The 17,431-nt window shown below is 40.9% G+C and overlaps 1 protein-coding gene across 1 annotated transcript in view; it reads left to right on the forward strand.

Annotated features, from left to right (window-relative positions):
• The window catches only part of LOC106497361 (contactin-4), a 344,686-nt gene that overhangs the window by 151,005 nt on the left and 176,250 nt on the right, over window positions 1-17,431 (forward strand). The window contains exon 3 of the mRNA XM_013958278.2: window positions 5,416-5,556. Within this exon, the coding sequence (XP_013813732.1) occupies window positions 5,502-5,556 (55 nt within the window). The 5' untranslated portion in view covers window positions 5,416-5,501. The remainder of the gene's footprint in view (window positions 1-5,415; window positions 5,557-17,431) is intronic.

A 17,431-nucleotide genomic window follows, 5' to 3' on the forward strand; every position in this document is an offset into this window, starting at 1 on the left:
AAGTGTTAGTGTGTTTGGAGAGAAGGAAATGGAAATGATGTTTTGGTGTAGCTTTTCAGACTTCTTTTTAGTTATGTTCATAAGACTTACGAAGCACCTGGCAACCTGGCCAACCACATCCTTAATGGAAACAGATACTGTTGTGCGTGTGTGTTAGAAGAAGGTGTCTGTCTTAGGAGGACAGGTTTTTTGAATCTCAGAAAATTTCTGTAGCTTGTTCTCTAATTTTTCCATGTAAACAAGATGAATTTGATTTTTTGTTCACAACCAAAACATGCATCAATATTTTTAATTAAATTGCTATCCAAAGATAATGTTCATATTGCTGATTGTAGCACATGAATCAAAACAGTATCATCACATCATTCACCCCCCCCCTTTTTTTTCCTCTTAGGACTAAATGATGGTGGTGATCGGTTTGTTTAGGAGTTCAGGGTTGGTACTCAATAATGTATGAGTAGTCCCTTACAAAAAGTAACATTAAGAAGACACACAAGCATGTATGTTAATTTGTTTGTTTTCCATGTGTGTCAAATGTAAGAACAAGTTGGCAAAAAATGAATTATGAGAAGATCCTTGTCATTAAGGTGCATTTAAGACAAAAAGCACCTAGGAGAGTGACTGCACCACTTGCTAAGGGAGGAGTTGCGATCTGGCTGTAAGAAAAGCAATTGCGAATGAGGGCTCCTGGGTTCTGCCCACCACGGCCACAAGCTGATGCGCGTTCCTGGCCCAGTCTTTATCCTCACGTACTGATCAAAACTGCAATAAAAATCAGGTTTATCTTGCCTGAACCAATTTCTTCATCCCAAATGGTCTGCCTTGTAGCTGACTGGTTCTTTCAACTGGCTGTCTTGCACTTAAGCACTGATATGAAGTAGACTATAATGAAAAGGATACATGATAAGTATTTAGTGTTTTTTAGGCTTGTCCTATGCACGGATCTTCAACAATAATACTTTATACGTTCGGGAAGACAGCTGTCGCTTTGTTTCACAAGAAACAGGAAATCTGTACGTGGCCAAGGTAGAGCCATCTGATGTGGGCAGTTATGCTTGGGCTCTGTTGAAGGGACGGGTAGGAAGTAGGATGGTGCAAAAGTCTTTTATCCTTCTCACAAAATAGCATGTATCAAAGCGGATCCCGATGGCTGTAGCTGCTGGCTTCGCAAGACCCAAGAGCCGGCACAGGTCTGCGGCCATGGGAAAGAGCTTTACGGCACTGAGCTCTGTCCCAGGTCTCCGGTCCTCTTCCAGGTGCCGGTGTTTTACGGCAAACTCGCTCTCATGGCGATGAGGTTTGGAGAGGGCCGAAGCAAAGCGAAGATCAGTAGCTCTTTGGGTTTGGGGGTTGAGGTTTTGCCCCCCTGCAAGAGGGCTGGTGTTCAGGAGAGCAGTGAATTCGCTGCAGGCGCTTGCTCTTGCCCTCGGGGGGGAGCTGTGAGAGTCGGAGGGTACTTGCCGCTTTAAATGCGACAACTCCTGTATTAGTGTTTAGAGTGTTTTTTGCTTACCTTTAGCTCTTCTTTTGTTTAGGTGATTAAAAGATGCTTGTTGCTGTCTGTATGTGCAGCATGCTTCATTAACAATGATTTATTTTGGAGTTTAGCAGAATTGGCACTGTGTAGCACACCAGTGGGCACAAGAAAAACGTGAGATGATTGTGAAGGCATCTTCCTTGCTGCTGCTGCAATAGATAGGGGTCTTAGACATTTTTGCAAATTTTCCTTCAGAATATTCACAGAATTGAGAGCTCATGTAGTGGAAAGAAAGGCTACTGCAGAGTGAGAAAAAAGAATTCCATCTACCGGGGCTGTTTTCATGTTTTGAATGCATCTATATACCATAGCCTTGGTTATTTGTTTTATTTCTGTGCGTTTTTTTTTTCCAGAAGTGCTAAGCTTTAAAAATCAAATGGAATTGCTGACAAAACGCCATGTCTACTACCTCAGAAAAATCAACCACAAATATTTCTACAACTGTACACATCTTTTCCCCCCTCCCCATACTCAATTACAGTCAAAGCTCTTAGAGTCAACTTTCTTTGTCAAAATCCAATTACATCAAAGGTGCCTTTCAAAAGAATTTGCTGTGAATGCATTGCCAAAAGTAAAGTTAAAAAGACATCTGCACGTGTGTGTTGACGTTAGATTTTCTAATGGGATGCACTCCCAATCTAATGCACTGCTGTCTCATTTTCATATTTAAAAAATAACGTGTGTAGTACTGAAACTACATAGATATGCCTTCTGGAAATAAAATAATAAATTTTGTAAGTTTTCAGGCCGCTTATAGTCTCCTTCAGAAGCAGTACAAGCCCCCCTGGGATTTTATAGTCAGAAAACATTTAGAAATGGGAAGGATCTTTTCAATTATGTATCTTTTGCTCTTGCACAAATGTTGCCTTTCCTAAAGTTGTTGCCATAAAAAGGCAACGTGTTTCAACAGTTTGTACACAGCTGTGAACAACGGGCGCCTGGTATGAATAGCAGCTATGTTTGCAAGGGAACATTTTCAAGATTGGAGTCATTCACATGTGAAATAGGGAACTATGATGAGAAATGAAAATGCAGCAGCATCATGAATACCACCATATTTTAACCTTAGGAAAATATTTTTAATGGTGATCATCTAATTTACTTTTCACTGTTTTTTACGATGAGACAGGCATCATTTCTTTTCGAGAAACTTTCCGTAGCATTTGAGCCTGTGTTGTGAGATGCACGAGTGAAAGTTGGGGCTTGGGTCGGCGTACTGCTGTGCAGCGCGAGGCTCAGGCCAAAGCCGCAAGTGCCGTTTGCAGCGCAGCTTTGGGAAGGCTCTTCGGTAGCACCCGGGAGAGCGCTGCCAAGCTTCCCTCTTAATCCAGGCAGTGACTGCTTTCAGCAGCAGCAGCAATTCAGGGAACAACAACAAAACGTGATACTATTCCATATACTAAGAAAATTAGAAATATAAGCTAGGGCCTCTTCAAGGAATATATTATAAAGTAATTATAACAGGATATATACTTTGGCCGTAAGTGCATGGAATTTCCCTTAACATTGATGGAAATACCGAAAGGAGACTAAGTGCCATTTATAGGCAGTTCATTGATGCCAGGAGTTAGTGTGCCCATTCAGACAGGTAAAAATTTTTCTTTGAGGCCAATCTGTAACCCTCTGGTGGCTGCTGGTTCTGGGGAGCATGTGGTGAATGACCAAATAATAGGGAAGACTTTCAGCTTTTTTATTGGACTTAATAATTGTTTGGCGTTTTAATATAACTTTTATTTAGGGGTGAAAGTAAGAGCCAGCGACTGTGTCAAAATATCTTGGGAGGAAAGGAGGAGCCTGCTATCTTTAATACCCTTCTTATAAACTAAAAACTGCTTTACCTTAATTTTCAAACATTTTATATTAGTTTTTAAAATGTGTTCTCAGAAGCATGAGAGCTACCCTCCTGTTTCCTGAGCAGGAAAAAAATAAAAATCTGTTTGCAAAAACCTCAAAGAATATCCCAGCGTTTTGCCAAAGGATTGATGTGTCAGAGCAAGTTGTGGTAAAAGGAGAGGTAAAAATTGCAGTTTGGAGGAGTAATGAATTGTGGGACTAGTACCTGAAAATTTTCTCATGTCTTTGGAAAAACTAAGGAAAAAAATACTCAATACAATAATATGATCAAGAGATATGATGTAAACATGAGATGGGACTGCCATCTCCATGCCAGTTCATGAAGACTTGTTCCTCATCTTCATGTCAGCTGGGTCCTCATCTTCATGTCAACCTGTGGAGTAAATGGAGATGTTTCACATGACTTTGGGCAGGTTCTGGTTTCCCTATTACTAGCTTTTTTAGCTGAAAAGCAGATATGATACTTTCTTACCATTGTAAGTGCTTACAAACATCTCTAAAGCTTAGTGCTGTTGCTATTAATCCATGTATTGGAAATGATGTTGGCTAGCCTTTCTGCATGGCTGGCAGCTTGCAGGCTGGTCTGCGTGTACTTTAGATAGGTTCTTGGCAGTAGGTTAAGTTGATAAGTGTGATACTACTTGTGTTTTTTAATTAGGTATCAAACACGGTAAGTGATTGTTCTGTTTAAGTCCCACGTAGCTTATTCCGAGTGAGGAGAATAGTCTTAAAGCGTTGCATTGCAGTGTAATGAAGAGAAGTCTCACAAGTGACACAGTGGTCTTATTGATGGGAATAATACATGGGAAAACAAGAACATGAAGGAATTTCAGCAGCTGCTAATGAATATTAGATTTGATCTCCAGTCTCACTTAAACTAAAGTAAAACCTAGGGCTGCTTGCCTAGGGTAGAAATCTCCTGTAGGGGTGCAGTTATAACCGAAAGAGAATTTGGTGCACAGAGGAAAAATGAGCTCATATTGGGGAAACAGGTTTCTTGAGTTCACTATAAACACGGAAGGAGAGTATAACTGCTTAACCCTGTAGATCAATATAGAGGTCTATGATGACATTTTCTACAAAAATTAATAATTAATACTCTAATCATTCACATAAGATGTTATTAGTTTTCATTGATTAGTCCTTCCTGCTTACCCCTAGCTGGCCTAATCAGTGTGTGAGAAGGGATAAATATATTCAATTAATCTCTACCCCCTTCAAAATTGCGTCTTCAGATCAGAAGATACAGGTTTTTAGTCCTCCCAGTGCATTGAACCTGACTTTATTAGAAGAATCTTATCAATTTCAACTCGCAAAAGCAAGCAGAGACATCTAATGATACCCCTTCACATGCTATTAGTCATGCAGTTTGTCTTGTAAGCATGAAGGCCCCTTAACTTCCAGCCCTCAGTGATATGAATAAATTATAAGAATGTGTGTCTGACTTGATTTATTTATTTTTTAATATTTAAATGCCTGCTCTGGAAAAGGTTCCTTTCGTAAAGGGGGCATTTCTCTCCCTGTCCAATGCGGCGGTGGGATATAGTGCAGGGGTAAGCAGAGTCTTCCAGCTGCCGGCTTCACGGTTTTAACTATTTACAAGTCAGAACAGAGCTGTGTTAAAGCCGCTGAAGAACGGGAGCGTTTTACTGCGGTAGCCGTGGCGCCTCGCAGAGCGCTGGGGGCGGAGAAGGGCCGGGCTCAGCCGGCCGCTTGTCTCGGGGCTGGCTGCCGAGCCTCGACCGCGCGGCATGGCTAGGAGGTGGCTTAGGCCGTTACTTTTGCAAATTTGGTTTCCTCTGCAAGTTTCTTGACATCTCCACTAACAATCGTTTTTTTTCCCCTTCTTCAGATCCATAATCTCTAGTATTTCTTCCTCTCCAAATGATTTTAATTTAAATGCTTAAAAAACTTTCTTGGTTGCTCTTCAGATGTGAATGTGCTGGAAAGAAAGACAAATTGTCAACAAATAGAAGAAGTTGCAATCCTAAATCTAACTGTAGTCTCTCTTTTGTCTTTTGCAGATTAGAGGTTGCATAAAATTTAGAAGAAGCCCTGTTCTGTTCTCTAGTTATTGGAGTGGAGTCTCCCTTGACCTCGGAAACTGAAGATGAGGTTGCTATGGGAACTGCTCGTGCTGCAGTCGTTCATGGTGTGCCTCGCAGGTAAAGTGTCATTTTAAAACTTTTGATTTAAAAGTGCCGCTGTATTTCACGCAAATGCAAAAGTGCACCACGTTTTATATGCCAGTGATAAAATAGCAAAATAAGTCTCTGCTCCATAACTGGCATTAACAAAGGTTGTTGAATAGATCAAACTGATATTCTTAATGAGCTTTCTTAATGTCGATTAGTATCTCCCCAGCAAAAGCTTGATGTTTCAAAGATCTGTGTTACGCATTTTTAATTCAAAGTTGCCATTGACAAAAGTTGTTTTCCCATGTTCTGTGCTAAGTATTTCAATGCTCAATTAAACCTACATAGAGTATAGCTTTAAATTTGATTAAAAGGATATTGTGAGGAGCGGTACAGCTAAGACCTTGCTTCATTTAACAAATAATTAGAGTAACATATTTCAGCATTATAACCATCTTCTGTAATTGTCCTTATTTAACTGTAGAATTATCATAAAGAGGACAGAGCCAAACTCCTCCCAGTGGTGCCCAGTGACAGGATGAGAGGCAACAGGCACGAAGTGAAACACAGGCAGTTCTGTTTGAACATGAGAAAAAGCTTTTTTTTTGCTGTGAGGGTGATCGAACACTGGAGCAGGTTGCCCAGAGAGGTTGTTGCATCTCCATCCTTGGAGATGCTCAAAACCCATCTGGACATGGTCCTGGGCAACCTGCTCAAGGTGACCCTGCTTGAGCAGGGGGTTGGACCAGATGATCTCCAGAGGTCCCTGCCCACCTCAGCTGTTCAGGGGTTCTCTGATTCCTGGCAAAATGAAATTTTTGTGGAATGTGCCCTTTGCTGAACCTGAAACAGTTCTTGAAGACATTTTGGATTGGAAAAGGGTCAAAAAAGCCTTGGCAAGAGGTTCCAACTTTCTCATACTCTGCAAGTTGCTTGGTCAGCTGCTCATTTGCAACCCGAGAGAACCTGGTTCCCGGGCCCTCTTTGCCTCTGCCTCAGTGACCCTAGACAAAAAGCTCTGCTCCATGCACGCACAGCAGGTAGTATATCCTGGCAATCAGGGTAGTACCAGCACTGTCTGAAAAGTATTTTGAATCTCTCTCTCTTTGCTGTTAAGTCACCATTGACTATTTTCTCATTACAAGGCATTTTTATTCCTTTACATGTCCTTTGTTCTAAATGGGGCGGTTAGCTTTTTAATTAATGCTTATGTCATCTTGGTGTTCATCTCGATTGCTCTAATTTATTTGCTGGTTGGCACTCAGAATTTTTGTTCACTGTTTTCTTTAATAACTTGTTTTTTCCTGCCTTTTATATATGCGTATTGCCAGGGTACGTTTTCAGTGTTTTAGGTGATAGTAAACTACAGAGAATAGTGTTTACTTTCTTCTGCTTAGCTCTACTGAACACAAAGCCACTTTTATTCTGGTGCTTAGGGTACCTATTTTTAAATTTTGGTTCCCAGTCATTTTAAATGTGCTATGACAGTTTCTGAGCTGGCAGAAAATTGGATGCAAACAGGTTCTGCAATGCGGTGCCACATGTGTTACAGAGATTCTAACCCTATAAAAGTTACGCTGTGGGAATACATAAAATATGGTCCTTTATTTTAAGCAAATAAACAGACTTGTGAAAAGAACAAGAGCATGCAAAATATCTTTCCTGCAATTTCTGTACTTAAAACATCTCTTCCAAAAAGTTTAAGGTCAGCAGAATAATGTTTCTGGAGAACGTGTTCGAGGCTTTTGGCTTAATTTTCTACTTCTATTTTTTCCCCCACGCTGTTCTGCAACAGTGTTTTTTCTTGTCTCTGCACTGTGCTGAATTATCTCCATGACATGGGCTCGGTTTCTCCTTTCTGGCTGAGGTAGATTCAATATAGTAACGGGGAGAGGAGCGTCAAAAGTTTCGTGCAGGCTTTTTATTAGGTGAGCGGTGAGGAAATTGTGTCGTTTTGTTGAAGCAGTCGTCGCATAGCTGTCTGGGCTGACTTCTGCTTTCCGTTATTTAACCCGGAGCTGGTCTGTGGGCTGACGCGGGAGGCCACAGAGGTGGGTCAGTTCTGCTGGGGGAGCTGCGGCGCCCCCGGAGCCGGGACGCGGGCAGCTCGCGCGGCCGGGAGGCCTCCTGGAGCCCCGCGCACGCGTCGACCGTGGCGCTGCGCTGTTCTGGCTGCCCGAGCGCCTTCAGAGCTGGCTGCTTGCGGTTCTGATCTCCCATTTGGGTAGGCTTCCAAACTTAAGGCGAAAAATGTACTGTACCTCTTGCAACATCTTGTTCCACACACCTAGGCTCTGCCAGGCATGGAGAGGCGACCATAAGGTAAAGTACCGAATTTTAGAGGGTTTTATTTAGCAGCTACATGCAAAAACAAAACAGGCTGCAAAACAGAAGCTCTGTGGCCTGATCCTCAGCCCTTCTGTTTTTCCATATGTTGATGCACTACTTAATTCCTTTAAAAAATTTTTTTTTAGGCTTGGGGGTTTTTGATGAGGTGGAGGGGGGGGACTGACTTTTTTGTTGATCGCAAAGAAAAAATTAAAAGGAGATAGCTTCCCAGTAGCGCGTCCCAGCAGAAATGGGGAGGTCGAGGCTCCCTGGGTCTCCATGCAGTCTTTTCTGTGAGATGGCTCTGGTTTGAGGCTACTAAAAGGGGAAGGAGAATCACCTTCTGAAATGTCCTGCTCTCCGAAGCAGAAAGCCATTGCTCTTCCCTCAAATTTTAAATTCCTTGAGATGATGCTTGCTCCCTGCAACCTAAACAGATTGGTTTTAGTTGTGAAAACCTGTCAAGCTCTGCACAGAAATGGAGCCGTCCTGTGCGATTCTGCTGTGGATTCAGTCCGAATGACGTTAGAGGAGGTGGGGAGATGGCTGAGGGCTTTATTTCGTTTTCAAACGTTTTGTACCGCACTGTTCTGTGGAAGCCACGAGTGAATAGTCTTAAAAGTCTCCTGGAGCTTAGTGAAAGATCCGTGTTGATCTCCTCCTTTTTAACATGCAGAGTGAAACAAATAGTAAAATCAAGCAGATGATATGAACTAATGTTTCATTTTCATATTAGTCAAACCGTTGATCCATCCTTGAGAAAAAAGATCAATAATCTAAGTATACAAAAAGGAAAAATATGGGCAAAATGCTACGCGGCAACATTAGCTGACAATCCTGCATACTGCCCTGGTGAGCCGCAGATGCCTGGGAGGGGGCGTGTTATCTGTGAAAATAAACTAAAACCTGGAAGTTGGATGTGTTTAGTTCTCATAACAGCTGTCAGGCGGACAGTTCAGGACGGTGCTGTTGTGTTTGTACCCGCACCAGAGGAGAATGTGCCGGGAGTCGGGGTGGGCTTTGGTCCGAGCCGCGCGGGGAGGTGGAAGGCGGCCTGGCCCTGGCCGCTGCACCGGCGCTGCGGGAGCGATGCCCCTTCCAGCATTGCGCTGGGGTGGTTTTACGTTTCCTAAAGGAACCTCTGTTCACTGGAAATTACATGAAAACTTCCAAACTCCTATCGTTCAAGCTATTAAACAGCTGTCAAATCCAAAGCAGTTATTGTATCCAAACGTCTCCTAAAGGGTACCAGCGCTCAGGCACTGCCAGCGTGCCATGGAAAGAAAGAAGTGCCGGAGACTGCTCACCGTCTGCTGGGGATATTGCTATTGATTTTACGTACTGGGTGTTCAGATGTTACAGTTACTCACAGCAGGATAAAACAGTAAGGGAGAAAGCTAGATCAATCCTGGGACCTATTTAAACCAGTAGTGAAAATTTAAACTAGTAGTGAAAATCCACTAATAATTTCTGGAGCTATCTGGTCTCCCTCAGAGAGGGAGCAGCATCGCTAAAGGTCTTTTTAAACTTAACACTCACTTTCAGTCCATCTTCAAACCTGGGATTATGTTTTTAAGACTGCCTTTCCAGTTGCTTGTTCTGAGATCGTTTTGATAAAAACTAATGATGCTTTCTTTGGACTTGATATATATCAATTTAGGGATTCTCATTATATTTTCAAGAGCCTTTTCTTCAGGTTTCAGGTTTGGGAAGTAGTACTGCAAATTATTCCTGTAGTATTTCGGTGCCGAATAACTCTGATTTGTTAGGGCTGTCGAATTCCTTCAACAGCAGTTGTGATGATGGTAATTTTAAATTTTGGAGAGTAAGGCAAGAGGCAGAATAGTTCATGAAAAATAATGCACAGTGCTTCAAGTAGTGACTTTGTTAGCGAGTGGTCTCTCTTGGAAAGCCTGGTACAGCTGGCTACAGGCTGAAATGCCTTTGCATGCGTCTGGGAACAGCACTGGGGGACCGCAGGTATTGCCCAGAACAAGCCATGCCGACTAAGCCGTATGCTTTTAATGTGCTGGACAAGCAGTCACAGGAATTTTTCACTATTTTTGCGAAAAAGCTCTTTTTCTGCACTGGGGTTTCTGGCCTGTGGTTGCTCTTGCCGTTTATAAGGAAAGATCTCTGATCCGAACCAACCCGCCAGCCAGAAATATTGGCCTTGCTTTATTCTTAGCAAATATCACATAGGCACATCGTAGCTTGAATAAATGAATTTGTCTTGCTGTTCTGTTGTAATGCTTTTGTTTCAACAAGTTTGTTTTGTCAAAGGGAAAGTGCTATTACAGCTGTATCTGTTTAACGTTTCTAAAGGGATGATTTAAGTAGCTTCAGAAAGCACAAGCCAAAATGCAAAAGCTAGTCTTTGTTTTACTGCTTTAAATGAATAAAGAAACGCTGTTCTTCCTGTCTAATAACTTGCCTTCTTGGAGAAACCTATTAGTTGTGTAACCCTTGTTTTGCAGCAGATTAAATGGTATGCACAGAGACGGCTGGCAATACTGCAGTGCAACGTTGACGCTGATGCTGAAAATTTAGGAGTGTCTGCATTGACTCCCCAGAGTGGTTCCTCTAAGTTACTGTAAAATTTTCTGAACATATATGCACTGTATGTAATATGAAAAGCTAGATTTTCACAATTGCCAAGGCATCCAGAATTAGATATTAGTCTTATTGGGATGCCTAAATAAGGGGTCTTCTGAAAAACCTAATTAATAATATCAAATTTCCTCTCACATCTGAAATCATAAGGTGAATTCCCTCTGGGGAAGACTACCTGTGCAAAGTTTATCCATCATTTAAGCCATCGGAGCAGAGTAGTATTCATTACCTAGGCTTTTTGCTGACTCTCAATACAGGGTAGCATGTTATTGGTGTCATGATATCCCAGCAACATCCGCCCTTAATCCTGCAAATCTAGTGAAAACGTTAAATCCCATCATATTTTTCATTAAGGCAAAATGAAGAGCATTATTTCACTTTTTATCTGTTGAAAAATACCATTTTCTAATCTAGAACTATGCACATGAGAGCAGAAGTCGGGGGAAAAAAAAAAACATTTCTGTGGCACATATTATAAATGTTTTTTCAACACTTTTTTTACATGAAAATATGCTTATAAAATTCTGTCCAGGCATTCTTTCTCCTTCTGTCATGCGATGATATAGCATAATCAAAAACTTCAGTAGTGATTCAGACCACAATATTTAAAGCATGCCTATTTATTTCCTGGGGAAAAAACAATATATATTCAAGTGTTTCCCATTGTTACACAAAAATCACTGTAATCAATATCCATGCAGTCTGTGAAAAGAACTGGCTCTGCCTTTGATAATTAAGTATACACGTAAGAAAACTTGCTGCAAGATTAACTAAAAGCAGTAATTTCACATAGGTGACAGTGTACATACGTCAGAATTTAAAAATATATTGCATATTTACAAAATGTCTTGATCTGATAAAATATTTTTTTGGCTTTCAGATAGTTCAAAATAATGTAAGGCTTAAATTAGTTTAGATATTTGTTACGTCATATATGAGGTAAGCATACAATAACAAGTAATCACTAATGCCAGTCTCTGTCAAATGAAGCAGGAGAGTTGTCAGAAAACATGGAAGTTTGTTCACCAGCACCCATTGAATTTCAATAAAACCTGAGTAGTCATCTCTTAAAAATTTAAATGCAGAATTCAAAGATGAATATTCACAAGCCTATTTGAATTCATGCTTTTGTCCAAACAGATGTAGGTTAAATATAAAAGAGAAATTGTGCTAATTCCATGTCTGAATATAAATAATTAAACCAAGAAGTACTGTTGTACATATTAAATGATGGTCTTCTGCAAATGATGCAGCAATTCAATTCGTTCAGCATTTTTCCTGGTGCTGTGTAGTTCCGTGTCTGGTGCTTTGATGTTAGTGGGTAGCTAGAAAATGATTAATCTGTTGCAGTGCTATAATTAATTTATATTTTGGTCAGTTTTGCAGCACTTTGCATTTCTATACCTGACTGCCTAATTAATGTTTGCATAGCACTTTGAATAGATAAAGCACTGAATGACTCCTATTAATACCATCACTTCTCAAACATGACACAGCCCTTGGCTTCCTCGCACACAGTAAGCTCTCACTGAAGTTCGCAGGAGATGTCTTTGCAGCTGAGACCTGGTTTGTCATTAATACTTTGGGTTTTTTTAATGAGTTATTTGGCATTTTTGTTCACTTCAAGCTCCTGTATTTTCAGTGCTTTAGAAATAAGTCATACAATGATACACACAGATGTACAGAGCACAGTGACATAACACCAACATCAGCAAATCTGTGAGTATAGTTTTCTCCACTAAAAGTTCGATACTCATTAGCATTTAGCATGTAACCATGCCACGTGAGCAACCATACTACTGGAGTTTATTGCCGTAAGTGCACCGGTCTTTCAGAAAAGTGTGCGAATCTGTGTCCCAAACATTGTTACAACCTGTCAGATATGGTTAAATTGATATGTATTAAGCATATGTTTTCACCATGTCAAGGGACAATTTTGTTATAGCTGAAAATGGTTGTGGTGTTAATGGCACGTGCTGCTATGAAAGTAATTGCTTTTGTGGTAAGAACAGCTGTAAGTGATCAAGCAAAGAAAGTAAACATTATGATTTGCCATTGATAATATTTAGCAGTTTGGGATCCCAAAGCATGCGGTGGTAGCATAAGTAGAAATCAGTTCCTTTCCAAGGCACTTAAAGCTAGAGTTCTCCCAAGCTGAAAGTTATTGCCAAGCTTAAAATGAGTAGCTGAAACATATTTCAGATGTAGTACACCATACTGTAGGGCATCACTTAAGGAAAGCTACTTCTGTGTGCTTTTAAGAAATCTTTGGAAAAATGAAAAAATGGAAATGAAAGCATCTTTTCAACAGTCTTTCAAAAATTAGGACCAGTTCTTTTTGAAAGTATTCAGCACCCTAACAGTTATAGAAGAACATACTGGCTTTTCTTTTTTGTTTGGTCATTTTTCCCCAGAGGTTTCATTTCTATAAGTAAATGTGGGTTGTAATATAAGAAGTTTCAGCATGACTAGTCAAATCGCATGCTACAAGTCTTCAGTTCCTCCAAGTTTACTTTCAGATTAGAATTTTCCTTTAAAACTTATGTTCCAAATTTTATTTCTCTGTAAAGTAGCAATGGAGAGAATATGCTGTTCTTCTTGACCACTATGCGTAAAACCAGTTGTATTGGAGCCGTTTCTGAGAACAGGCAGAGAAAAGTCTTTCTGATCTCTATTAATAAGGAAAGAGATGGGAAGATATCAAAATGTTTTGGTAGTGCAGAAAGTGATTGCCCCCAAATCTATAAAATCCTTGTTGGGCCTCTTGGATCTTCAGAACTGGGTAATAAATCCCCAGTAGTTGGTCATGTTATTAATCTCCTTTCTGTATACTTTTTGTTGCTAATGCGAATTCAGATGCTTTAACCTCATGCCAGAACCAGAAAGATTCCTGTAAATAAGGGAAAAGTTATGCAAACTGTTAAGCTTCATACAATTAGACTTCTTATTTCAATTTAGGATAAAGAGGCAAAGGTGTGGGGTTCTCATCATCTCCAGCTAGGTCACTTTTGTTGCCTGTTGTGTCAGGCCCCTCCAGCCGATACGGGCATTAGCTGGGACAGTGAAAACCCTAGTGGAAATTTCACTTGGCCCTTTCGTCTCCACCTGTAATGCTAGTTTATTGTGCGACCTGGGCAAGTTTAGACTGTCCTAGAATATGGAAAGATGCTTCCTTCATATAAATTGATATATCAACAGAATTGAAGGCACTATTGAGGTGGTAGTGATAGGTAATAGTACTAATATTACTATTTTACTGTGTGTTGTAGTACAGAAGCCAGATGTTAGCATGAAACATCTCCTGCTCTGGCCATAGTCCCATTACCATCACTTTGTGCATGGACCATGCATTTCCGTAAAAGTGCATGAGCGGCTCCGTTAAGCTGTGCCGGTCTCTAACAGAGCGCTCATGAGGCATCTGTGTATGATAACAGGCTCTTTTAAGCAACCGCCTACTCTTCTGCATTATGCCAGCGTTGCTGCGGATGAGGACTGAATCCCTCAGCAAACTCTGTCGCAGGATCAACATTGCACTAGAATTAATTGGATGAATTTGAGAACTGGCCAGAGTAAACGGAGATAGGACAAAGTTTCAAAAAGCAAAGTGCAAGGTGCACTTAGAGACTAATAAGAGATCCTGCCCTCCGTGTATGGCCCATCATTTGGAAATGTCAGAGAAGGCAGGATTCATAGCATCGCTGTTAGGTGACTTAGAGCCAGCAATGTGACATAGCCATCAAAGAAGGAAATGGAATCCTAACAGGCTCCGCGAGGGGAATTTCTAGTAGAAATGGGGAAGAGCTCGTGCCATCGTGTTAAAGCTCGATCCCATCTTGTATGGGATGCTATGGGCAATTCCGGTTGTCCACGCTGCGGGGGATTCAAGCTGTAATGAGTGCAGAAGGAGCTGCTAGTCCAATATGGAAATCTGGGGATGGGACTGCTTTGAACTAGGAAAATAAAGAGTGAGAGGAAATACAGAGGGAAATAAACTTCAGAGAGGAAGAATTATTTGAGCTAAGAGAGTTTTGGGATAAGAACAATTAAATCTGAAGTGGGGTACAATTTATTTAAATTGTAACCAGAAGATTTTTAGCCATCAAAGTGGGGTTCTGCAGTATCACTCAGATGTATGTACTTGTAAAGTGGAGATGAGAAAATTTAAGTGATTGTGTGTAATTTATGCTTATTTAGGGATTATATTACAAGTTTTTCTGCAGCTCTAGAGGACTGACTTAGTCTCACAGGAAGTCCATACCCATTTTGTTCCTGATCTGTCAGCAGAGAAGCCCAGAATAGATACAGCCTAATGGTGATTTAGGCCATAATTTCCAGAATTATAGTTAGAGACAATATCAGTGTAATTTTCTCATTTCTCTTCTACATGTAGATTAGGTATGTTATATTTTTCTCTGTTTAACTCCCAAGTCCATCTGGGCAAGTTTAATTACATCTTTCTCTAAGAAATATTATTGAGGTAAGATGGTGCACTTTAAGTAAAACAGATAAAGAATATAGAGACATTTTTATAAGCAGATGTTCCAACTATTTGGCTGTGTATTGATCCCCTGCGCATTTTATGTGATGCCTCTTTTCAATTTAGCTTCTTTGCATTTAAATTTGCATGTAGGTATTGAAATTAAATCTCCTTCAGGGAATTAGAAAAATATCTACTCTTCCAAGCATCTCTCAAATTAGGGAGAATATGGACCCAAAATACCTCTTTATTGCCAATAAGAGCGAATTTTTATGGCAAAAGTTGGGCTGATGAGTCTTGTTTTATAGGTAAAATACTATATGTTTCTTAGAAAATCTAAATATTATTGGAGGGACCTCATTTTGCAGTCCTTATGTGGTCACCGAGGAGAATGTGAAGGCGGAGAGATGGGGTACAGTGGAAGACACACAGGGTCGGGCACGTGGGTTTGGTGCTGGCCCCATCTCTTGGCAGATTCTCTGGGGTTTTATTTAGACAGCTACGTCTGGGGCTTGCCTGTTGCCTCAGCATAGCCTGAGAACTGTCAGACTGGGCTACTGGGTATATCTAGAAGTAATAGTAATTGTATTATTGCATTGCATAATGCAAAATACTGTTTGTTTTCGCACTTTCTGAGGTTCTGGTTTGAGCTCGTTTGCTACTGTGGTGGTCTGGAATTGCTAGGGATAGTCTGCTGTAACTAATGAGAAACCTCTGTCTGTATCAATATTGCAAACTTTTCATCCCCTGACACTCCCTTGCCTAGAAACAAAATTTCTTCTGTTTTCTCCACAGTTTCAGGGATATTTTCATTATTTAGAATAGGAAGAGTCGCCACTGGGGGGGCAATTAGTTTCCACTTGTGACTTGTGAGGTTAAATGTGTTAGATTTGCCTTCTGCCCTTCTCTCCTCCAGCTGATCATTAACTGGCTGAAACTGCTGCAGACTGGTTGTTATTTGGATAAAGGGCTTTCAGCTGAGCAGCAGTCGGGGTGATCATCCAAACAGCATTAAAGGGGAAGGGGCCAGTACAACTTGGAGGATTGCAGCACTCTAAGCGGGGGGAATCGCAGAGTGACCCTTTTCTGGGAGCAGGTGAGCAGAGCGCCGCTGCCTGGCGTCCCGCAGGAGAGAGCGAGCCTCTTCGCGTGGTCTCGCAGGCTCTGCCGCGGAAACCTGCCTGCCCTCCGCGCCTGGCGAGTCGCCGCCGCTCGCAAGCGCTCCGTGTCGTCCAGGATCGGGCCGCTCGCTGGAGCAGGTGCTAGGTCTGCTTGCAGGAGGTTTGTGCTGAAAGTCCGGCTGCGGCCGCGAAGTGGGCTGCTCACAGTAAATAGTCCCTAAGGAATGGAGCACAGAATGCGGTAGTGTGGCTCGCTCGTTTGAACGTTGTTTAATGCTGGTTTATTGGAGCGTTTGTCAAATACCATGACAGTCTGCGCTCAGAAATTAAGAATATACTTATGGCAGGCTGCACTGGCTCCTTATTGCAAGTTTTAGAAAAGTTTCCCTATAAATTATGATGAAAAAGCCAAACTTGTAAATTATCACTTCGGTGCTTCAATTTGTTTTTCCTTCTGCATTTGAATTTTTTATTTAGCAATAAAATATATGGATTTAGCTTCATAAATCAAACCAAGACACAATTGTTAAATACTCTATATCATATTAATTAGACTGTGAAGCAAGGCAAGCATTACAAGCATTTATAATCGAGTACTGCAGAAGTTGCTAATCAATGAGACAGGCAACTAATTAAGCAGGCAGCAGTCAGCATCTTCAGCTGAAGTTGGTGACTTTCAACTTAATTAAACTTTCCAGGTGTTGGTGAAAGTATGAAAAATATATCTATCTTAATATGTTGATGTGTCTTAATTTCACTTTTCTGAGTTTAAAGGTATGAAGATTGCATCTTTTTAAAGGCAAATTGCCATTTATAAAATGTCCCATGTCCATATTGCATACTTGGTTTAACAAATATATAGTAGCCATTAGAAGAGTTTGTTTAAGCTCTAAATCCAGTGCATATTGAGTACAGCATAAATTTAGATGGCTTCCTCTTTATTGTCTGTAAATTATCTGCTATATAATCTTTTAATTTATTCCTTATAAGCATTTCAGTGATACAAAATAGATTACTAACAAAGTTCAGAATATTTTTATTATTGTCTTTACTTGTGAAAAGCAGATAATATACTGGGTGCTCTGTGAAGCTTGGAAGAACAGATTATTTCTGCCCCTGCAACCTTGCTATCTGGGTGAATGAACAACATGAAACGCTCGCTGAGAGCCGGATCAAGCCTTGTTCCTATAGCGGCTGCTCTCCTCCCATTTTTAGCATGGCCCATGTGAAAGGCTTTTCCTCTAGGTTCATGCTGTGGGCTTTACCAGAGAACATTTGAAGAGGGAGTTGAAAGCAGGCGGGCTGATGGTTGGGCTCTCGGAGCTGTGGAGGCAGGGGGTAATGCTGAAGACGGAGCAAGATAAAA

This window comes from Apteryx mantelli, chromosome 12, assembly GCF_036417845.1.
Source record: "Apteryx mantelli isolate bAptMan1 chromosome 12, bAptMan1.hap1, whole genome shotgun sequence".
Classification (NCBI taxonomy): Eukaryota; Metazoa; Chordata; class Aves; order Apterygiformes; family Apterygidae; genus Apteryx; species Apteryx mantelli.